The 23,900-nt window shown below is 40.4% G+C and overlaps 1 protein-coding gene across 4 annotated transcripts in view; it reads right to left on the bottom strand.

The window, feature by feature from the left end:
• The window catches only part of mybpc2a (myosin binding protein Ca), a 65,095-nt gene that overhangs the window by 10,347 nt on the left and 30,848 nt on the right, over positions 1 to 23,900 (bottom strand). For all 4 annotated transcript variants that reach the window (XM_083931324.1, XM_083931326.1, XM_083931325.1 and 1 more), the window contains 16 exons: positions 20,015 to 20,071; positions 18,790 to 18,962; positions 18,396 to 18,528; positions 13,843 to 13,967; positions 8,301 to 8,406; positions 6,830 to 6,999; positions 5,382 to 5,547; positions 4,820 to 4,926; positions 4,700 to 4,729; positions 4,195 to 4,334; positions 3,793 to 3,952; positions 3,220 to 3,324; positions 2,903 to 3,091; positions 2,626 to 2,760; positions 947 to 1,114; positions 501 to 589 (listed from right to left, as the gene is read on the bottom strand). In XM_083931324.1, the coding sequence (XP_083787450.1) occupies positions 501 to 589; positions 947 to 1,114; positions 2,626 to 2,760; positions 2,903 to 3,091; positions 3,220 to 3,324; positions 3,793 to 3,952; positions 4,195 to 4,334; positions 4,700 to 4,729; positions 4,820 to 4,926; positions 5,382 to 5,547; positions 6,830 to 6,999; positions 8,301 to 8,406; positions 13,843 to 13,967; positions 18,396 to 18,528; positions 18,790 to 18,962; positions 20,015 to 20,071 (2,053 nt within the window). The remainder of the gene's footprint in view (positions 1 to 500; positions 590 to 946; positions 1,115 to 2,625; positions 2,761 to 2,902; positions 3,092 to 3,219; positions 3,325 to 3,792; positions 3,953 to 4,194; positions 4,335 to 4,699; positions 4,730 to 4,819; positions 4,927 to 5,381; positions 5,548 to 6,829; positions 7,000 to 8,300; positions 8,407 to 13,842; positions 13,968 to 18,395; positions 18,529 to 18,789; positions 18,963 to 20,014; positions 20,072 to 23,900) is intronic.

A 23,900-nucleotide genomic window follows, 5' to 3' on the forward strand; every position in this document is an offset into this window, starting at 1 on the left:
GGCAGTTCAGTGGTAGCAGCTCACTAGCCATTAGCAGGTGAACATTTCCATGGTTGCTGTTACGCTTAGGATTGGGGGAAGTGTCGTACTTTTCCATGAAATTGCAAATATAACCAGTTTTTCTTAAAACAAGGTTGATATCACATGGATTTGTGGCTCCCCCAGGAGCATAAACCATCGTTTCACAAGCTCTTAGCTTGTGGTAAGTCTACATTTGATGGTTACGGCATTATGGCTAATGATCAAAATCCTGATTCAGAATAGGAATTGGGCTTTTACTTAAGGGTCGAGCACCTTGATCTGCTTTATAATTTAAAAAAATACATGGAACTTACACGTTTTACGATTTATGGGACCTTTAAGAGTCTGAAATAGCCATTTAGTAAAAGGTCAATGTGGAAACAGTCCAGTAATCTTTAAGGACTCTATATGGTTCACTCTTGGCGGTACTGATTTAGATGTGCTGTTGCAAGTCTAGCGCCATATACTCATGGTCATACCTGGAAGGGGATGACCAGGTTCACCTTCTCGCCCACACGTGTGATGAGTTTGGTCCTCAGCTGGCGAGGCAGGCGGATCTTTGGATGCTCTGGGTGGTGGACACATGAGAGACGGAGATGGGAAAGATTAGTGGAATTTGAGTGGGCGGTGTGGGGGACTGTGCATGTGTAAAATGTACAGCGAGTCCAGCTTTTTATACATTTATTCTTGAGATATGAGAATGCACAGTGGGATTATTTCTTCTTGGTTGCAGTTAAGAATTAATCATAAGGGTCTGCAGTACTATTATGACAGCTAAGACCCAATGGTAAGCATGATAATTAGACGTTGTTGTTGTTTTTTCATCCAAGCATTTTGAACCAGTGGTAGAACATATTTACTGACTGCTGGGTTTCTGCTCCAGGATTTATGTGAATTACTGTTTAAAAAAAAAGTGTTCTCTGACCCATGATCTCTCTGATCGTGACGGCCTGGGTGAGAGTGGCGGGGGGGCTGCGTCCGGCGATGTTGATAGCCAGCACTCTGAACAGCATCTTCTCCCCCACTGGAAGACCCTTCACCCTGTACTGGTTCTTTCCCACTGGCTCCTCATTAGCTTGCACCCACTGATCACCTGAGGAAGGAGCCATCGAGGAGCAGGTCAGAAAAGCAGAAATGATACGATAAAGATTTTAGGAATCAGGTGTGAATGTTTTATTATTTTAAATTAATATTTCCCTTTACATGCAGCTGCGTAAAATAGGATTTTCTCAATGTTTTCCACCAGTGAAGGACCGTAAAAAACCTGTTTGTATCCAAGTCTTTCATAATGTTTAAAAGTATGTGTAGTGGCTGAGTGGTTGGAGCGGTCGCCCCATGTAAGGAGACTGAAGGTCCTCAAGGCAGCGGCCGCGGTTTCGACTCCAACCTGCGACCCTTTGCTGCAGGTCTCCCCCGCCCTCTCTCTCACCCCATTTCCTGTCTGTCCTGTATAATAAAGGCTTAGAAAAACTGCCAAAGATGTGTGTTTCTCAAATGTGTGCTTTTCTTTTGTGCATGCATCTCTGCACCAGCCCGGAAAACTGTTGGCTGGTTGGTTTGTGTAAACAGGCAAGAGGACCAAACTGCAGTAAAACTCCCCAACTGAGAAGCATATTCCAAGGCTACGTTCACACTGAGTTCCAAGTGACATATCTCATATCTGATTTGCTTTTGACAGTGTGAACAGCACAAGTCACACTGAATCTGACATTTTCAAATCAGAATTAGCCTTCTTTTAAATGTGCTACTGAATCGAATACGTATCGGATTTTATTGAATGCGATCGCAATCTGAACAGCCAGCTTGCATTTAATGCAACTTTGATGTCCTTCTTACCCGCACTGCATTGTTTTGTAAATGAACGACAAATAAAATTGATTAAAAGAAGAAGTGTGCCACAGGCGGAAGCCACGAACAGAATCAAAACAAACAGTGAGGACAGCAGTGAAGCAGAGTGAAGTTTTAGACCTCATTAGTATTTGGGGTGACACTACGGTGCAAGCTACACTTGTTTTACGATTTGCCGTTGACATGTCGCATGTTCACTTCCGTAAACACCTTTGTTGTGTGATGTCATCAATGATCATATACATACGTATGTGGGTCACTTCAGGAGCGTGAGCTGTTTACACAGCAATCCGTAGACGGGCCACGTTTAACAGCCAAACAGAAAATCAAATTTCAGCATAAAGCCCCTGCAGTGTGAATTTAGCCCCAATGCACTATACTGCCCTACAAAGCCTCAGTGAAGTAATTAATAAATAATTTCAACAATAAAAAATGGCTTTATAATTTGTTTACTGTCCCAACAAATGAATTATGGTTAACTGTTCAAATCCAAGATCCAAAACTGTACAAAACTCATGTGATTAATCATTTTGTAGTTACTGCGATGAGGCTTTTTAGGGCAGTACGCATGTCCAAAGAATGCTTCTCAAACCTCTACCTATCTATAACCTATCCAAAATAATGTTGGTAGTTACGCTAAAAAAGGATGAACATCAACCTGGAAACCCAAAGACTGTCCTTTATGACAGGTCTAAACTAACTTTTACATTTCTTGTAGTATGAGTATGAAGTGCCAAACATTTAGCATGTATTTACTTCCTTCTTTGCAGTACTCAATGATGTAGCCGTCGATGCCACCTGCTCCGATTTTGTCTGGAGGACGCCACTTGAGTGCACAAGTAGTGTCTGTCACATCATCCACCATGAGACGAGTGGGCTCGCTGGTAGGGGCTGGTGGAGGGAGACAGGAGCTAATTAATACGTTAAACCCAGTGTAAACGGGATGGGGGGTAGGTTAAGCTGCCTCAAAATAAGCATTGTGTGAAAAGCCTCTGTTAATTAACCATTCCACTGATGATAAAGGGCAACGCACCAATGGGCATGAAGGGCTTTGAGCTAGCACTGGGCTGAGAGACGCCAATGCCGTTGACAGCAAACACTCTCATCTCGTAAAGCACGCCTTCAATCATCTTCTTAGCCTCGTATGAGGTGGACTCATTAACATCAAAGTTGAGCTTGGTCCATCTGGATGAAGCAACCTTCTTCCTCTCCATCAGGTACCCTGGAGGAACATACAGTGGAGTCGTTTAAAAAGAGTCTCAAAAATACACTGCGATGTGATGAAAAGAGTCTCCGGGGAGCAAGAGACATCAGATGTGAACATTAGCCGCAGTGTATTTCAGGGGGTACCTTTAATGGGAACTCCTCCGTCAAATGCAGGAGGGTCCCATGTGACTGTTGCAGTGTCCTCGCCAACTGATGTGCACTTGACGTTCTCAGGAGGGTTGGGCACATCTGGAGCGGCAGGTTACAGTAGGAAATGGAAAGAGTGGAAAACGGAGATAGGAGAGAAGGCAGGAGTATGACAGAAGAAAAAGTGTCATTTTACGAAGATTTTGTCCAAAAGAACGAATCTTTTGGGATCATGGAGCTGAACTGAATCACTTCCTGAAACTATCTTTAGATTCCTGAGTTCAGTTGCCTTAAAATAATCACACGGCATGTTTCAATATGCAAATTGTAGTAAACTGGCTACAAGATGCAACAGCACTGAGATGGGCCTAAAATTCTGATGATATACAGTTTTAAAAGATCTCACCACTGACAATGTTTCACTTGTTTAATGTTTTCTGATCATTACTATCTCAGTTCAAGAGCAAACACCCTGCAGCTCTAATAAAGCCAAAATAGAGTCAGAGCAACAACAAACAATCAAAGGAAAATGAGAGGTAAAAAAGGCAAAAACGAGCAGGAGCCACTGACCCACGATCTTGACAAAGAGTTCAGCCTTGTCCTCTCCTGCAGGGTTAGTCACAGTGATGGAGTAGTGACCCTCGTCCTCTTTCTCCGCCCCCTCAATTACAAAGCTGCTCACGGTCTTCCTCGTCTCCACGCGGACCCTTCCCTCTGCCTCACACACCACCTACCACACAGGTGGGGACAGATCGCACAGAACAAAGGCGATTGTTGGCGAGAACGATGTTGCAGGACAATGGCACAGCTGCAACAGTGACAGGTGATTCAACCTTCCCACTCTAGTTCAAGTTTCATTCTTTTGTGCCGTTCGGTGACTAAGGGTGACAAACAAAAGGTAGAGAGTATCTGAGGTGTGTGTTTGAGTGTGTGTGAGGTGAAACGTCCAACATCCTCTCTATTCTGCCTCACCTCGTCTCCTTTCATCCAGCACACGGTAGGCGCCGGCTCTCCTGTGATCTCAACGTCAAGGCGAAGTTTGTTTCCAGCCACCACGGTGATGGTGTTCCTGCTGCCGGTTCCGCTGGTGTCCAGGTGTATTTTGGGAGGGTCTGTCATTGTGTGTGTGAGAGAGAGAGAGAGAGAGAGAGAGTGTGTGTGTTCAGGTGAGAAGTGTAACATGTTTTTTGTTTTGCATTGAAGCCTCTTAAGTCTGATGTTAAATTTAGTCCGAAATGCAAACATGCCTTTACTTTAAATAATGCAACCTATTTCTAATGTAACTAACTTTACATTAGCCTGGTTAGCAGGGTGAAGCAGTTTTCGTACAGGTTTCTACAGAGTGGTAAAGCTGTGGCACCAAAACAGAAATGTTACCTCCATCATACTGGCAGTAGGTGCTTATATCCAACTTTTCTGCACCAGTACTTAGATGTAGCATATAATGTCATGCAAGATGATGAAAAACAACACTGACCTTGCCTGGGAACATAGTCGATCTTGATTTCTGAGGGGTCAAATATATGAATTAGTCTAATTCAAATATGGTTAAGCTCATCAAATGCTTCATACTGTGGTTTTTTCGTGTCACTCTCACCCAGGAAGTTGAGTTTTGCAGAGAGAGAAAGTGCGTAGCCATCAGGCACAAAGGTATAATCTCCAGCGTCCGAAGGCTTCACGTCATCAATCAGCAGCTTGTGGGTCCTGGGGACATGTTACCAGATGTTACCAAGGAGACAAAACTCATTGTGACCCACAATTATGCATAGGACAGTTGCCCTAGCAACATACTCCATGAGGCAATATCACAGAGAGAGAAACATACTAAATGGCTTTCACCTTGTGTGACCGCTGTTGCCTCGGTGCATCTCCTGCCACCGGCTCTGATGGAGGGATTACTGAGAAACCACAGACCCTCAGGGTGGGGGTGTGTGTGTGTGTGTGTGTGTGTGTGTCTGTCTGTCTGTTTAGAGCTTTCCAGATTGCAGCAAATCCAAAAACTGGGTCAAATAACTAAGAAACCCCTTTGGTAATAGTTTGCCAAGCCTTGTGGCAGACAGTGCTTATAATATTGTGATAGCTATATGATTGTGTGTGTGCGTGTGTGTGCGTGCGTGCGTGCGTGTGTGTGTGTGAGTGATAGTTCAGACATATAATACCTTCCAATGTGCGTCATTTTGATGCGATCACTGGGCAAGACTTCGACGCCGTCCTTGAACCATTTCCCCGTCACTTTCTCGTCAGACACTTCACACTTGAACATAGCCTGTTCAGCAGCCTTCACCGTCAGGTCAGCTATGCTCTGCAGAACCTGCAGCTCCTTATCTGAAGCAAAACACACCAACATAGTTCAGTACATGTTACTGTAACATACAAATGTTTGTTTATGCAGAAAAATCCATCTTATTCTTATTCTAGTGTGAGGTGGTAGTATCTAACTGCGGTAATAGTTTGACATTTGGGGAAATTTGCTTTTTCGCTTTCTTGCCAAGTCGGATGAGAGAATAAATAGCACTCTCATGTCCTTACAGTAAATATGTGGCTGGAGACAATTAGCTTAGCTTAGCATAAAGAGTGGTAACAGGGGAAAACAGCTAGCCTGTCCAAAGGTAATAAAATCGACCTATCGTCATATTTAAAGCTTACAAATGAACATATCTTTTCCATTGTACGTGTAAAAATGGCAAAGTTTTATTTTAAATTATGTATTTATTATTATGTTTGTCTATTTTTTGCAAATAGAAATATGTTCATCATCAAATCACTGAAAATGTAAACTGAAAACCGAATTTAAAGAATGGTGGAAAAAAAACGCTAATTGCTGGTATATTTCTAGTAACTTTCTGGAGTCAAGCTAGCTGTCCTGTTTCCAGTCTTTATGCTAAGCTAAGCTAACCAGCTGCTAGCTATGTGTTCATATTTACCATACAGACATGTTTGGTATCAATCTTCTCAAAAAAGTCTTGGCAAGAAACACATGTAGCATATTCCCCAACATTTCTAACTATTTCTTTAAAATTACTTTTTATGTTGTAAATTTAATACAACACATTAAAAGAGGATAATTGCCTCATACTGGTGGTTAGCAGATCATTCATTTATATATTTTGAGAACTTGTCTGATGTGGAAAAAAAAGCCCTGCTAATTTCAGTCAAAGCAATGTTTTGACATGTCTATGTAGTAGGGTGTGACGCAGGACAGACATTTTCTCACACTCTAATCAATTTAGGAGAGTCGTCTGACTTGCAAGTATGCAGCAAATTAAGGCTGCCTGATGTCTGAGGGGTGTACGGCAGGACCCAGCCATTAATTTTGGAGGTGTAACAGAAAATTAGCATGACGAAGAGTGTGATGAACTACTGATACAAGGGATTAATGAAGTAATATTAATTATGACATGAGTAATGCCTCGTTTATTGCTTTCCATGCCTGTCAGAATGGGAAAACATCAACATGTTCTTTAAGTTTCTAATTGAGCTGCCGTGTCTGAAATACTTGTTAACAAACTTTATACACCAGCTGATCACCCCTAAGTTAGACTGTTACACTGGACTGTGGATGTATGAATGACATCACTTGTAATGACTTTAACAGGGGAAACAGTACCTTCGACTTCCAGTTCTGCCTTCGACTCTCCGCCGTTGGTGAACGCGTAATACATTCCGATATCCTCTTTAGTGGCTTCATTTATGATCAAAATGTGCCTCTTTCCATCCTTTTTAAACCTGTACTTTGAACCTGCCGTTTCTCTGTTCAGCTCAACTCCATCTTTCATCCTGAGGAGTGAAAACACACACACACACACACCCACACACACACACGCTTCAGTAACTCTTCCACACAGAGAGAAGGAAGGAAGAGCTGATTTACACGTCTTCAAAGTTCTACATGGCTGGAGCCTTCAGGGATCATGGGGCTTTGGCACATTTTTAAACGGTGCAGAAGGTGAACATTTCCTCACATGCTTTTGGGTGTTAGGCGCTGCATTACAATGAAAAGTTATAATAAATGTATAAGAAAGTCGTTTTCTGTAGGAAAGACAAGTATGTTTTCAACCATATATATATATAACTTTGTTTGTTTACGTTAATATTTGTGAAAATAATCATCATCAAGTACTTCAAACGTTACATTCAATATAATCTTTTGTCAGAATGCAGTGTTTATTAAAATGGGAAATATAAGCGATGTGTTCTTTGCATAACACCCTTTATCAAGGATGCACTTATACTGATCTGGACGGTATCGGTGACAGTGGGGCCAATCTATTCAATTAAATTCTGTTTAGCCGCTATTTACATTACATGCTGTAATTATAGTATTTAATGACTTATCAGTACAGTTTATTAATTAAACACTGGTATCAGATCTGTACTCTGGATCAGCTGATAACCAAAGCCCAGGTATCGCTAACAGGACTAAAACATATGCCGCTGTAACGCTTTACTCACTCTTTTATACAGGGGTATTTGTAATTATCTGACCTCACAGATTATTAAATGATAATGAGTTTTCCTGATTAAAGCTGCAGTCGTCATGTCTGGTAGATCAATTTGGATCAAGTTAACTCAGTCAAATTTCCAATGTTTACAACTCTCACGCCCCTCCCCCATTATCACCAAGTTCCTCCGCTCCCTCCAATCGAGTGCTCGTCAGTGCGCGTGCACCAGATTACTGTGAATGCGCCCGTCTCCTCTCTCATTGATTAACGGCATGGAGTACACGCTACATGGAGGTAGGCTGGCTGACTTACTCATATATAGCAACTACTAACACCATTTAATGTATGCCTAGCTTGAAGGGTGTGCCTGTGATTTTGTAACATGGGCGAGGGGGGAGTGGTCTGTGGCGTGTGCACGAACTGTGCCTGAGAGTCAGCTCCGCTCTGAGTGGACAGGATGATATGGGCGCAGTCGGTTTTTGTAAAACAAACAACAGACTTTAGGTGCACGTAAATGCACTTTTTTTTCCTAAAACCAGATGATTTATGTTGTTCTATCCGAACATAGTGTCGGTTTCAGTGAATATGATCAAAAAAATGTTGCAGACTGGGACTTGATCGGATAAACCGACTCACCATTTGACGCTGGCTCCTTCCTCGGACACTTCCACCTCAAACTCCACCCTCTCGCCCACCACGGTGTGAACATCATCCAGCAGCTTGGTGATGGTTATCGGAGGCTCTACAGACAAAATGTGAAGCTTTGAGTCAAAACCTTTAAAAACAGCAGAGTGACACAGTCATTTACAAACTGTACTACTGTATTACACTGTAGGTATGTTAGTGTGGTGGGTAAACAAAGCTGGTAGGTATCAGTGCTGGAGTAGAGTGAGTAAGTAAGGTTTTGTATATACAGTGTATATATATTTATATATATTTTCACTGTGAAGACCAGCTAAAGACTAGCACATGCACAGTCTGTATTTCTGCCTCAGTCCAAATCAGGCACAATATGTGAAAATGGACGTTGCTAAAATGGGATATAATTCACCATCATCATGTATTGTCTATAGGTGGAATTGTACCAGGACTATATTAGTATGTTATGTTACGGTTGGAGATCAATCTGTTTATTCGACGACTCCGAGCAAATCTCTAATGAAAAGCGAACAAAATGAGATGTTAAAAGTGTGTGTTTTACATGTGTGAAGAGTTTTTATCTGATGTAAATGATGGAGCATGGAATCGACTGAACATCAACATCAATCACAATTTCATGAATCAGGACATATATGCGATTATCTCACCCATGTAGCTTTCATGTTTCTCTTTTGTGCGAGTAAAAATAGCATTAACTCAGGTATTTCTGTATCTCCCCTCCTCTGCGGATGGGTGGTGTGTTCTCAATACGTAGAAAAAACGAGAAGCATGTGAGGGCCCTTTTTTTAAACACAATGTACCCCTGAACTCCTTATTAATGCCACCAAATGCACCCGTCATGTGTCCTCCAGTCTCCTGAGGTGGTGGGGGTCACATTGATGTGATGTTTGATGCTCTACTAGCCTCAGCTATTTGTCATCGTCAGGTTCCAGTCACCCCCTCCCCCTCCGGACGTCTCAATACTCTTCGACCTCAGCTGCAGAGCCCAGAAACTCTCTGGACAACAGTCGCAGCTCCAAAGAAACATGTCCACACCGACTGCTTGGCCTCATAAACGTTTGATGAAAGGAGCACAATGTCTGCTATGGTCTACCCCTATTACCACCAATGTGACGAAAAAACATATATCCTGTAAGTCATTTCAATGTGAATCATTCTCAAAATAATAACTTAGTATCTCAAAATAACTACGTAGTATTGCAAGGTAGCGAGAAACTTTCTCAAAATAATCAGTTGGTTTCTTAAAATAATGATTTATTATCTTAAAATAATGACTTAATATCTTAAAATAATGACTTAGTATCTTAAAATAATGACTTATTATCTTAAAATAATGACTTATTATCTTAAAATAATGACATAGTATCTTAAAATAATGACTTATTATCTTAAAATAATGACTTAGTATCTTAAAATAATGACTTAGTATCTTAAAATAATGACTTATTATCTTAAAATAATGACTTATTATCTTAAAATAATGACTTAGTATCTTAAAATAATGACTTATTATCTTAAAATAATGACTTAATATCTTAAAATAATGACTTAGTATCTTAAAATAATGACTTAGTATCTTAAAATAATGATTTACTACCTTAAATTAATGACTTAGTATCTTAAAATAATGATTTACTACCTTAAATTAATGACTTAGTATCTTAAAATAATGATTTACTACCTTAAATTAATGACTTAGTATCTTAAAATAATGATTTACTACCTTAAATTAATGACTTAGTATCTTAATATAATGATTTATTATCTTAAAATAATGACTTAGTATCTTAAAATAATGACTTAGTATCTTAAAATAATGACTTATTATCTTAAAATAATGACTTAGTATCTTAATATAATGATTTATTATCTTAAAATAATGACTTAGTATCTTAAAATAATGATTTAGTATCTTAAAATAAATACTTAGTATCTTAAAATAATGACTTAGTATCTTAAAATAATGACTTAGTATCTTAAAATAATGATTTAGTATCTTAAAATAATGACTTAATATCTTAAAATAATGACTTAGTATCTTAAAATAATGATTTATTATCTTAAAATAATGACTTAGTATCTTAAAATAATGATTTAGTATCTTAAAATAATGATTTATTATCTTATAATAATGACTTAGTATCTTAAAATAATGACTTAATATCTTAAAATAATGACTTAGTATCTTAAAATAATGATTTATTATCTTATAATAATGACTTAGTATCTTAAAATAATGACTTATTATCTTAAAATAATGATTTACTATCTTATAATAATGACTTAGTATCTTAAAATAATGACTTATTATCTTAAAATAATGACTTAGTATCTTAAAATAATGACTTAGTATCTTAAAATAATGACTTAGTATCTTAAAATAATGATTTAGTATCTTAAAATAATTACTTAATATCTTAAAATAATGACTTAGTATCTTAAAATAATGATTTATTATCTTAAAATAATGACTTAGTATCTTAAAATAATGATTTAGTATCTTAAAATAATGACTTAATATCTTAAAATAATGACTTAGTATCTTAAAATAATGATTTATTATCTTATAATAATGACTTAATATCTTAAAATAATGACTTAGTATCTTAAAATAATGATTTACTATCTTATAATAATGACTTAGTATCTTAAAATAATGACTTATTATCTTAAAATAATGACTTAGTATCTTAAAATAATGACTTAGTATCTTAAAATAATGACTTATTATCTTAAAATAATGACTTAGTATCTTAAAATAATGACTTATTATCTTAAAATAATGATTTAGTATCTTAAAATAATGACTTATTATCTTAAAATAATGATTTATTATCTTAAAATAATGACTTAGCATCTTAAAATAATGATTTAGTATCTTAAAATACTGAATTTAAAATCGTTGATATTAATATTAAAAATGAATTAGAAACTAATAATAAATTAGAAACTATATCTATAAAGATTCTTATCTTTTTTAATCACAAATTGTCATCTTATTTTTTATTTTACGCTCAGAAATCTACAGTGTAATTTGTGGTTTCTCTGTGTAAAAAAAACTTCAGAAATACACAGCAGAGACACAACTAGGAAAAATATGTAATATACATTAAATGTGGACTGCACAAATGGCCCAGGAGTCAAATCTGCACAAATAATGTGAGTCTGTAACCAACCCCTTACTAACCAAAGTGACTACTTCCAGTGATAAAATCAAGTAACTAACATTTTCACATGGATCTACATCTGGTTGCTTCTGGAGCGTTGCAAGTGTTGAATTTAATGCCATTTCCTTCACACCTGCACTCAGCACTTTGTCTTATTTAATGTGCTGTGACTGCTGGTTGTGACCAGTCGTCACCTGCTGAACTCCCCGGTGCCTCCAATAACGTCCAGATGAATCCACAACAAAAAGGTGCTGATGTAGATGTTTGCAAACAGCAACATGAATGATATTTTCTTATGCACACAAAGAGTGTTTGTGTGCATAAACATCTGTGCACACACACACACACACACACACACACACACACTATAGCTGCATGGGAGCAGTGTCTGTGGTGAAGAGCTTACCCTCTCGTACGGCCTCTGATAATGTAAAAGCAGGATGGGCGGCAGTGAGCACACAAAGTAAAGCACGGGATTAATATAGAAGCAGTAGACCCAGTTACATCTATTACAGCCTCTCATACTCACACACAGAAAAGGACACAGAAGAGACCACTGAGATAGAAGCGCCCAGCCCTGTATCACCGAATGACGTATAAATAACATACCGATTTCTCGAGTGCTTTTGCATTTTTTTCTTTCCGTGCCATTAAGTCTCTACTCACTTACACTGTGATGCAGGATAACGAGCGAAAACACCTGCACAGGACTTCATCCGAGGGTTTATGGAAGCCCATGGGGGACTTTATCAACATCATGATGTTAACATGAAAATGTACTTCCATAGATGTATTCCTTATTTAGGTAAAAAATTTAATTAATTCAAATTTGATTAAAAGTGCAGAAAAAAATGCAATATTTAATCAAGCATCATTTTAATAAATCTCCCACGGGCTTCCATACCTGTTTGTGTGTGAAACCAATAGTTAACATTAGTTAATTTACTTTAACAACTAAACTTACGTATGTAACTTTATTTCCGTAACACACATAATCATTTTAATCTCATCTCATCTCATCTTCAGCCTCTTACCCGGGGTCGGGTCGCGGGGGCAGCAGCTTTAGCAGGGGACCCCAAACTTCCCCTACCTGGGCCACATTAACCAGCTCTAACTGGGGGATCCTGAGGCGTTCCCAGGCCAGTGTGGAGATATAATCTCTCAACCTGGTCCTGGGTCTTCCCCGAGGCCTCCTCCCAGCTGGACGTGCCTGGAACACCTCCCTAGGGAGGCGCCCAGGGTTCATCCTTACAGATGACCCTGAACCACCTCAACTGGCTCCTTTCAACGCAAAGGAGCAGCGGCTCTACTCCGAGTTCCTCACGGATGCTGAACTTCTCCCCCTCTCTCTAAGGGAGACTCCAGCCACCCTCCTGAGAAAACACATTTCAGACGCTTGTACCCGCGACCTCGTTCTTTCGGTCATGAATAATCATTTTAATCCAAACTATGATCTTTTCCTAAACCTAACCAAGTTGCTTTGTTTTGTTTTTAAAGATCATTTTTTGGCCTTTAACGCCTTTATTTCAACAGAACAGCTGACGGTTGAACCCTAGGCCGCTGCAATGAGGACTTAAAACCTCTGTACACGGGGCGCCTGCTCTAACCACTGAGCCACCGAGTTGCTTTATTTGAATGTGCACAAATTGTAAATGAGCATTAAGTGACATGTGAGAAGCTTAAAATGTGTAGACATGACACGCAGAATGTCTTTAAAAGTGGTGTGCTATTTATGTGCCTATAGCTCTAGGCATTATACGCAATAGGATCAGAGCGGCTCTAAGAACAGACCTCTCAGCCATGGATGTACAATCTCTGCCAAAAGCACGTCCAGGTCCTGCAGTCTGTGCAACACAGTCCGCCTTGTTACACATCACTATTATATAATGCCTGTCTATTAAAAGTGAGTGGTAGCAGTACATTGCTATTATTAGTAGTATTATTATAAACAGCAGTACATGAAATACTGAATACTTGTACTAAATATTCAAACACTAAATATTACCACAAAAAAATCACATTTCAACTTAACAGCATCAAAGTCACCTCCAAAAACAAACACATATGACAGCGCATCAACACGTACAGCACGACAACAGTGTGATACATGACAATTAACAAAAGATGAGAATTTCACTCGCCCATTAAAAATGAGTGAGCAGACAACAGAGCGCAGCATGCTGCTGTGCCGCATAAAAGCACTGAAATAAACAGATGACAAACACAGACACGAGAAGGGAACGGAGCTGTCAGGACTCTCGACGCTCAAACCGCAGCTTTTGCTAAATCGAGCAGAAAACCTCTCCCAGCTGAGAGAAGAAGGAGTCCTCATAAGACAGTGAGTCATATACCTTTGACAAAAACCTCCGTGAAGCTCTTCTCTTCCCCGACCACGCACTCGTACGCCGCGTCATCAGACAGGTTGCACTTGTTGATAGTGAGTGTCCGCTTGTTGCCCACGCTCTCAAACACATACCTGGACGCACGGGAGAGGATGATGAACAAACAAGAAGAGAGAGAGAGAAAGAGAGAGAGAGAAAGGGAGATCAGGGTACAATCAGATGCAGAGAGAGGCCTGAAGACAATGAGAGTGACTCACAGTTATAGACTAAGACAAAGACTCCAGACCTTCAGAGCACCAGTATACTGTACAAACATAGGGCTACAGTAATGCCTCAGTCTCATCATCACCTGCAACGGAAGTTAGTGATGAGAAACATTTCCATGGTTACAAATGTTCACATCATCAGACAACTCAAGGTGGCGACTAACAGTCACAGTGATGCTAATTTGAACAGAAACTGATGAAAATAACATTAAATCGGAGGTGTCAAAAGTATTCAAAGTCATTACTCAAGTACAGGTATATAGATACTAGGGTTTAACAAGACGTCCGTAGAAGTAGAAGTATCAACTCAAGCTTTTTACTTTTAAAAGTATAAAAGTACTGGTTTCAAAACTACATAAAGTATACAAGTAAAAGTAATGTAAGGGGAAAAATGCCATTAAGGACAAATGCCTAGGTCACGCCACAGGGGCCTATAGTGCACGACCCCACCTCCCCAAAAACAACATTTTTCTAAATGCCATAATGACTATTATGTTATATTAAATTAATGTTGAAGTTGTTAGTTTATTCAATCATTCAATTAATTAATTTAAATTATTCAAGGTACAGCCAGGGATGTAGAAGGTTTGGCTGGTCTTCCTGGCTACCATGACATAAATCAACAGCCATGTTTAACAATTCACTATATATATAAATATATAGTTAACATTTAACATTAGTTTACAGAGATGTCCACTTAAAATAAAAGACTTGAGACATGAAACTTGATGACTTGAATGACTTGGTTTTCAGTTCAAATATATATATATATATATATTATACCATTGTCAGTGCCTTACACAATCTGTTCCTTCCCATCACAATTGCATAGCTAGCTAACGTTAGCCTGATAACAACTCCTATCACTCATCAACCCGATCGCCAGAATAAAATGTTGGCATTTCGATTGAGCGGAAATTAAGAAATAGTCAAGATTTTGTTTGATCATGTCGTAATCGTGGAGGGGATATGTTCTGGCCGTGAAAAAATTAAGAAATAAATGTGTTTTATCACTTTTTAATTACAATTATTTGACTGAACATCAATAACTGTATAATATCAATAATATACCATTATATGTGATAGGGAGGATTTACTTTTCCCTAGACAGTGTGTGTTAATGTTCAATCCTTCTGTAGAAAAGTGAACAGCTCTTTATTACAGGACTTCTGTTAGATTACCTCTGTGTTAGTTAGTCTGCACTGAAAACTCTCTGGAGTCTGCAGAGGCCACCAGTCCCTCGGCGCCTTCAATCTGACACCCCGCAGGCTGCGAGATACAGCTGCAGAGTTAAATGATAACACTCACCGTCACTTCCTTAATGTCAGGTTTACGCATTATAGCAGGGGTAGGCAATTCTGGTCCTGGAGGACCACTGTCCTGCATGTTTTAGGTTTCTCCCTACCCTAACACACCTGAGTCTAACAATAATCAAACTGTGACAAGCATCAGCTGCTTGATAACGAGCAAATCATTAGAATCAGGTGTGTTAGAGCAGAGAGAAACCTAAAACATGCAGGACAGTGGCCCTCCAGGACCAGAATTGCTCACCCCTGCATTATAGCCTTAGAATTGAGGTGGCTCCACGCACGACTTTGTGTTGACGCCTCGTCTGTTCTCTTTGGTGAAGTAATTAAACCCCTTCAGTATCAGACTTACAGGACATTTTGTCTCCTTTTCTGGCATCACAATAAAGTATTCCCCAACAATATGTTCTTCTATATACTTTTCAAATAGCAGAAGAAAGAAAAGAGCTTAAATGATTTGTATGTGGCAACTTTTGTTCTTATCTTATTAAACAAAGTATTGAATCGTTCCTTGTAAAAGAAAAACATGAAAAACAAAATCCAAATCATTTTCTACATCATTGAGATGGCGTACGAACAAGTCCGATGTTCTGTCCAGTTCGTTTGAACACCAGAGAGCGATGCTCTGTACGGAGAAATATAAAATACATCTCTAGGAAGGAACTTTTTTGTAGATATAAATATTAGTCTAGAGCCTCTTCAGGCTGCTGAGCTGTCCTCCGTGTCTCTCAGTCCCCTCTTTCCCCTCCTCCTTCAGAGGCGTCTTTTGGTGTTTTATTGAAGAGGGTACAGCTGCTACAGCGAGGGGGATTTTTTCAATGGCTCCACCATCTGCCATTTTGAGGAGCTTAATACTGTTCATTGAAAGTAAGGCTGTCCTCTTCCTGTTTTCATTAAGACAGTTACAATGGTAGAGGGGACTTGTTTTTTGTTGCTCTGAGGTTCTTTCAGCCGGTTCACTGTGACCATCCAGATCTAAACGAATCAAATGCTTTCGATCATAGAGTTAGAGTCATCGGGTTTACGGTGTTCCAGTTGGGTTTCTGTTTCATCTCAAACTTACCATTGCTGTGGTTAAGATACAGATCCAAAACTAAATCAGAAACACATTTATATACATTCAGGAGGATAAATATGAATATTGTGCAGAGAATCATGTTGTATATAATTCATCTAAAATGAGAGTCACTATAGCCTATTGCAGGTAGCAAGAAAAGCAACTTAATTCATTCATTCATTCATCTTCAACCGCTTGTCCCTGTCGGGGTCGTGGGGGGCTGGAGCCGATCCCAGCTGACATAGGGCGTAAGGCGGGGTACACCCTGGACAGGATGCCAGTCTATCACAGGGCACATAGAGACGAACAGAGACAGACAACAATTCACACCTACGGGCAATTTAGCGTCATCAATGAACCTAACACCTACATGTCTTTGGACTGTGGGAGGAAACCGGAGAACCCGGAGAAAACCCACGCAGACACGGGGAGAACATGCAAATTCCATACAGAAGGGCCCCTGCCGGGATGCAAACTTCAAAGAGCTAGTGACGATGATAACCGACTGTTGGGCCGCCTCATGTCGCCTGTGTCTGCAAAGACTAGCTGATGGCCAACTAGCACATACAAGGAAATAACTCTCCATGCCAGCAGGTGGCAGTAGTCTGTGTTCGTCATTCAAAAAGGGAAACCAGAAGACCAACAGGACAGATTCAAGATGGTTAGCCAATTAGCCACAACCAGATGTTGAAAGAACAAATTACAAATTGTTTCTGCTAAAGAGCTCGATGGATAAAAACCTGATATAACAAGTTTGTTTTCGATCTTGCAGCCTCTCAACTTCAGCTGTTTGTTTACTTAACTCTGTTTCTCTTTTCGTGCACTGACTGAACTGCCAATCAAAGTAATTTCTCTCGCTGACAGCTCTGATTCAGCATGTTGAATCGCCCGAAAAAACAGCCAATGAGGGCCAAGTACTGAACGGAGCGGGACATACGGGCAAAAACGGGGGCTTCGGTGACTGACGGTCAACTTCGACTAATTGCCGACTGTCAGACTTGGTGTGTCCCTGCCTCAACCCTTTCAGAGGATTAGGTGTAGGAGCATGTTAGCCTGATCGATTGTCTCCACCAATTACCTTCAATTATGAAGATTGTTACCTGCTTTTACATATATTCTCCACCCTGTCTTCCTGCTCAGTACCAACATTAGTTTTTCTTTCTTTTCTGGCTAGATTGAAGTTAGTGGTAAACCTACATCAAATCTACAGGATGTTTGCAGAATTTATAGTATAGCCGATTATTTCTGCAGGGAGCGGTGAAAGCCTCTAGGTACTGTCATAGATTTTTAAAGTGACAGTTTGTAACAACTTTGTCAAAGTGTACTAGTTTTACCCCCTCGAGGTTCAGTAAAATGCATAGACCGAGGTCCGCTCTCTCTACTTGATCCAGTTGTCGTCTACGGGAGCTGTCATCTTGTCAGACTTTGACCACGCCTCATTTCCTCTTACCTGAAAAGGGCATTTATGTGACACTGGGGGGAGGGAGATCGACCATCTGGTTGACGTATACCTCCGAGGAGAAGTGAGGGCCAGCGGCTAGCTGTCACTCAAGAGGCCACGCCCCTAATTATTCATAAACTTTAACCTCCAATTAAATAAAAACTAGCCTGGTATACAAAGATTCAGCCCCCTCAGTGTTGTCATGGAGATATGACCTAAACATACAGACTAGAATGTTTCTTTTTGTACCAGGCCTTAAACAGGTTTAATGATGCTGTGAAAACGGCCTGTTTAACATGGGGGTTAATGAGAAATTGCTCTATTATGAAACCTGCCCCTAGTGGACACTCAGCGAACTGCAGTGTTTGGCACTTCCTGATCGGATCAACCAGGAAGACGCTGTGGTTGAGGCTTGGTGAAATGTCTCTCTCACACAGACACTTCTCAGTGCACCACCTAAATAGCACACTTTTTTATATCTATTTGCTCACTTGGCTGATGGTTTGATTTCCTGTCCGTTTTTGAGCCACTTGATCTGAGCGTTGGGGTCGGTCAGCTCCACTGAGAGGTGGATCTTCTTGCCCTTGTCCACTGAGTAGGCTGAATCCAGTTTCCTCAGGAAAGCTGACAAGAAAAAGTATCCAGTTAGTATAGTTGAACCAGTGCTTTAACAGCCAAATAATCCACAAGTGCCAACCAGCAGGAAGCATATGCTAACACACATTCCACCTGTGTCCCTGCAATATAACTTCCCCCCCGAGGCCTTTAAACGTCTCTGGTATTTACAGCCTACTGCATTAAAGCGCTCTTGTTTCCTGCCGGCTGCCTCACTCCTTGTGCACAGTCTTCTTTTGCCTCGCAACATTTCTTCCCTTTGCTCCTCACCGTCACTCTTCTTGGGCTCCACCTTCTTCTTCATCTTCTTCAGCCTCTTCAGCATGCCCCTCAGGTCCGTGATGCCATACTCGAAGGCAATCTTCTCGTAGTCGCAGGGCCTGGCTTCCTTCAAGATTTCCCACACGTCCACTTCTTCGACAACCTCTATTTGTTTCTTCTCCCTGAGGATCAAATATCAGAGACCCAAATTTAGGTTATTATCAAGCAGCAAACTCCGGGTCTGAAAAGTGAAGCCAATGCGGAAGTGACTTAAACATGTATTCTTTCTAATGTCCAGCAGGTTGCGACTCCACTGGCTCCAAAAAGAAGTGATTGTGTAGAAGTCAATGAGAATATAAGCCTTCTCACTTGATTTATTACCTCAGTGAACATTTTTACAATGAGTTTGTGGTCTCAATCTCTACTTTTAAGTCTTCTTCAATACAGCATGATGTTCATTTCCTAAATTATGTTTCCAATTAGGTGTAAAATAGACTGTAAAGCAATTTTAGCCCTCCATTCAACGATTCATGCACACACATCATGCAGGTGCTGGACAACCATCAGGAGCAATTTGGGGTTCAGTGTCATTCCTAAATACACTTCAACATGTGGACATGTGGACATGTGGAGGAGCCTGGCAGTGAACCATCAATGTTGTTGTTGAAGGATGACCCACTCTACATCAGCCACATACCTTGTGATTGACAAGTCGCTACCACGGTTCTTCGGTTGTCCTGTTTGGGTGTTGTCCATGTTTTTGTCTTAGAACTTTGAACTTTTCACATGTTTAAACTTCATTAGTTATTCATTAGAGTTAATTGAAATTATGGTTGCATAAAAATGTCTTATTCAACATTCGGTTATACTTAATGACACTGTGTAAATTTGACTCACGCAGTAGTTGTGATCGCTTGAGTTGAATTATTTCTAGCACAGATACGAGAACGATATGAATTTCATGTGTTCACCTCCTTGCGTTGACTTGACTGTGTGTAATCACACCATGCAATTTGCGCTAAACGCAGGCGGTTTGAACAAACCATAAAAACTCAGCTCCACCCTCTCAACTAAATACGATCACTTCTGGCTCAAAAAAGATGGCAAATGCCAAAACGCCAAACTTAAGGCCTAAAAAGAGTAGTCCACAAACCAGCAATGTGACAGTGCCTACATCCACTCCCTAAAGACAGTCTATCGTTGTTATGTTTGCATGTGATGAAGGGGACCTTACCTTTTCTTGAGCAGTGCACTGAAGTCGAGATCACCAGCGTCCTCACCTGCATCTCCACTGGAATTAAAAGGAAAGACATTTGGGGGGGATTGTCTTGGTATGTTTAGAAATTACCCAATTAAAAAAAAAGCATCAGAAAATACACATTCATAATAACACATCCCCTAAAATCACGTCCATATAACACAGACTTATATAACACACAGAAATAACAAGATAATTATAAACCGAACAAAGACAACATGAGCAAATACATAAGCGCACAGCAGAGTGCTAATAAATTAGTGGCTGTAGTTGTGAAGCTTACCCTTTTTTCATCCTGTGTTCGGATAGATGCAAAAATAGGATGAGTGAGAACATAGAGCAGAGCGTTTGATGAGGACTACAAGCTACCATCATGCCCTAAATTCAAGTGACAGACAGAAATCACAGTAGACAAGCACATGTAAGCAGCAGACATGACAAAAATGAGCTATAAGCAGAATACACTATACTGTTCAAACACGAACATTGTTTACTATATACCGCAGGAAGACTGATCTGATTGCATGAGTTCTGAAGCACAGTTAAGGGGTTGTTAGCACAGATGTGGCTAAAGGTGATGTTATATAGACATATTTATCAGAGAACCCACTAAAAACAGGCACTTTCATGCAGAATCATATGTCTACAAATATGGCTTTGTTCCACTGCATAAAGCCTTTATTTCATGCACATTTCCAACTGATGAGAATAATTCCTGCAGTCTCGAATCATCAGTCACCCGCTTGTGCTCAACAAGGTGACAAGTGCTGTGTGTGTGGCAGACGCCAATAAATGTCTACAGGCCCCAGTGATTGTTGTTTTCCACTGTGAGCGGTTTTCCTGGCATTGTTGAGGCTCATTGAACCCCTCAGAGAGAGCGAGATAAATGCCAATAAATTCAAAGCCATTCCGAGTGATCATGTTCGTCCTATGGATGAACGGTTCATCCAAGGATAGCATCCATCCATGTTGTCCTTGCCGATCCGTGAGCGAGTTAAATTCTCCCAGGGTGATAATGCCCTCGCACACGTGACCACCAAATGAGCATGAAAGCGATGTTAAGCGTGTACTGCGGCCACAGCAATTGCTCGTTTTAAATCTACTGGAGCACTGATGAGAGACTCTTGAGTGCTGCATCAGATGACACCATCAAACAAAATGATGGAAGAAAGTCACTGTGGGATGTTTTTACACTTTTTTTGTTTGAATGTATTTTATCCACAGACTATACTAACGTTCACTGAAAAAAAACCAACTGATTTTCCAATGCTGTTGGGGTATAGTGACTTGGAGTGTTGTTCACATGAAAATGGGGATCAGGGGATTACTATAATGAGCTCTCTTTCATGTGCATTGAGAGCAAACCACAAAATGCTCATCTCTCTCACATTAGCTTATGTTATTAGAAACACTTCATGTGAAAAATGTGGCTTTTTCAAAGCTGCTGCTGCTGGAGCTTGATGCTCGCCACGGAAACAATAAACTGAAATGCAAACAGTGTTTACTGACGCTGCTGAGAGAGAGTGACACACACACACACCAAGATTCAGAAGGATTTTCATGCGTGTACATAACAAAGTAATTGGCCGATGTGAGAAAATGTCCTCATCCACTGCGCATTTATCTGAGGCTGAGACACTTTGACTGTTAGTCCAAAGCCGCATTCAGACCGCAGACACATCACACTTGAGCGAGAACAGTCCACTCCAAAAGTGAGTCAACCACCACAGACCCCCGTGTTAAAATGTCCTTTTAACACGGGAATAAAGCAGAAATAAACATGTTGTGCAGCCTGGTAGAAAAAACAGTTTGGGTCTCTATAGCTAATTTCCTTGTAGGGGGTTGGATTTTTATATAACTCACCTGTTTAAATGACATAAAGGCTTATAGTTCTGCATATTAAGGTTTTTGAGTGACAGGTGGGTGCCGTCACAGGTTGCGAGCATAGACTATAGAGCTCATTTGGCCCGCCTCAGCTCTATCCATGCTCCACCCTTTTACCCATTTTGGATAAGCCGTGAGTTAGGCGGAGTCAAGCCACACACACTGAGCTGCATTTTGGCTCTTTAGAAAGCCTATGGGTGACATCACAGACATAACATCCATATTTTATGCAGTCTGTGGTTTTAACACGGGACTGTTAAGTGTTAAAATGTCTCGCTCAGTCAGATCTCCACAGCGCTGTGTCAGCACTGGAGTACCGGGCAGTTACACCCAGGTCCCCAGGACAGGCGCTCTTATCATATACCGCCATGGGTTTAGCAGCCAAGCGCGGTACTGCAGCACTCGCCTGTTTGTGGGGCGGTCTTGGGCCCGGAAGCACATTCGCCCATTCACTCCCATACATGCGGGGAAGAGGAGATCACCTCTGAAAATTTTGGAGGGATACCAATCAAAAGCCTAATTATCTTCAGACCCTCTACTAAAATAATGTACGTGGGCAGAATTTTAGACCCGACCAAAGTCGAGTTATGGGCAGGAGAAGGGCTAAAAAGATCCATAATGAAACACCTCTAGCAGCTCAGGTCCCGTGTCTATAGAGACCAGTGTAAGGCTCTGGCTTCTGCTCAAACTTTTTGTGCATTGCGTCCAATGTTTTTCTATTTTTTTGTGTGTTGTTTCGTGCTTGGCGCTCGGGCATGGACTCGGGAACTCAAATATTTCTACTTCCGTTAAGTCCTCCCGCGTTCACGAGAAGCAAAAAATGACAGCGGCCTTAAGGGAGCCTGCGCCACTGAGCAGCTGTCCATTGGAATGAAGGGGCGCCATTTTTCCCATCGCCGTCCATTCTTTTTTCCATGTTCATGGTTACACCTCGTGCCCAGCTTTACTCTGTTGAACCACTTTGACTTCCACGCTTGTGGCTGGAATATATAATCACATCCTTTGTTTTCTTGTTTTGTGTTGCAGCAGTGAAACTAGTCAACCGTGGCACATCCAGAAAGAAACATAACTAAAACTGTATGATGTCTGAGTTTGATTGATTTGCAATTTGTGTGTTTTAGCTGCAAACATCTACACGTAGACACTGGCACGATCACCACTAGACATTTTCTTAATTGGCATTCATCTGTGTGCAGCACGGTCATGACACACAGTATAAATACTGTATGTTTGCTAACATGCTTGTACACTTTGCCCAACCAAGAATTAACATGCTGCGGCGTAATATGAAAGCAAAAAAAAAAAAATGCTGATGCTTATACAGTGAGACTCTCACGGACTGCATACAGTATGTATTCAACAGCATATTTTCTCTTTGAATGCTTTTCAGTTGACCAACCAGTCAGCGAAGCGACAACACAAAGAAGAAGAGAAAAAAGCAAAATGCCTGGGATGATGGAGAGCTTGGACTTGAAATGCACCTATTTTAAAAAAAATGTTAAAAAACACCAGGGACTTAAGGAATGAACAGGAGTGAGTATCCTAAACTATGGAGTCAGACCACATGTATTTACTGGAATACATGTTGAGAGAAACACACAGATCTCATAGCAGACAGGATTCTCCATACTTACCTTTCGGAGGTTGAGCTGTGTGACCTCCACATAACAAAGGTGCTTAACACACTCGTTCATCATGTCTCCAGCAACATATGTGAGTTTTAAGCAACTTCTTACTTTTCATTAATCACACCATCCCCTCTCCCCTTTTTTCTCCTTCATATCAGCATTCGGCAAATAAGCACACTGACATCCTGTCTAAACCACAATGGGATGCTGTCTCAGCCTGTTGTGTTTCTCATCTTACCTGTGCCTTTCTGCTCACGCTCTAACGAGGGAAGGAAATTATATTTTTAAACACAGATTACAGATAAAGAGACTCAAGGTGTCAGCGTGAAACTGCACTGAATACAGTGTAC

This window comes from Echiichthys vipera (assembly GCF_963691815.1).
Source record: "Echiichthys vipera genome assembly, chromosome: 17".
NCBI lineage: Eukaryota > Metazoa > Chordata > Actinopteri > Perciformes > Trachinidae > Echiichthys > Echiichthys vipera.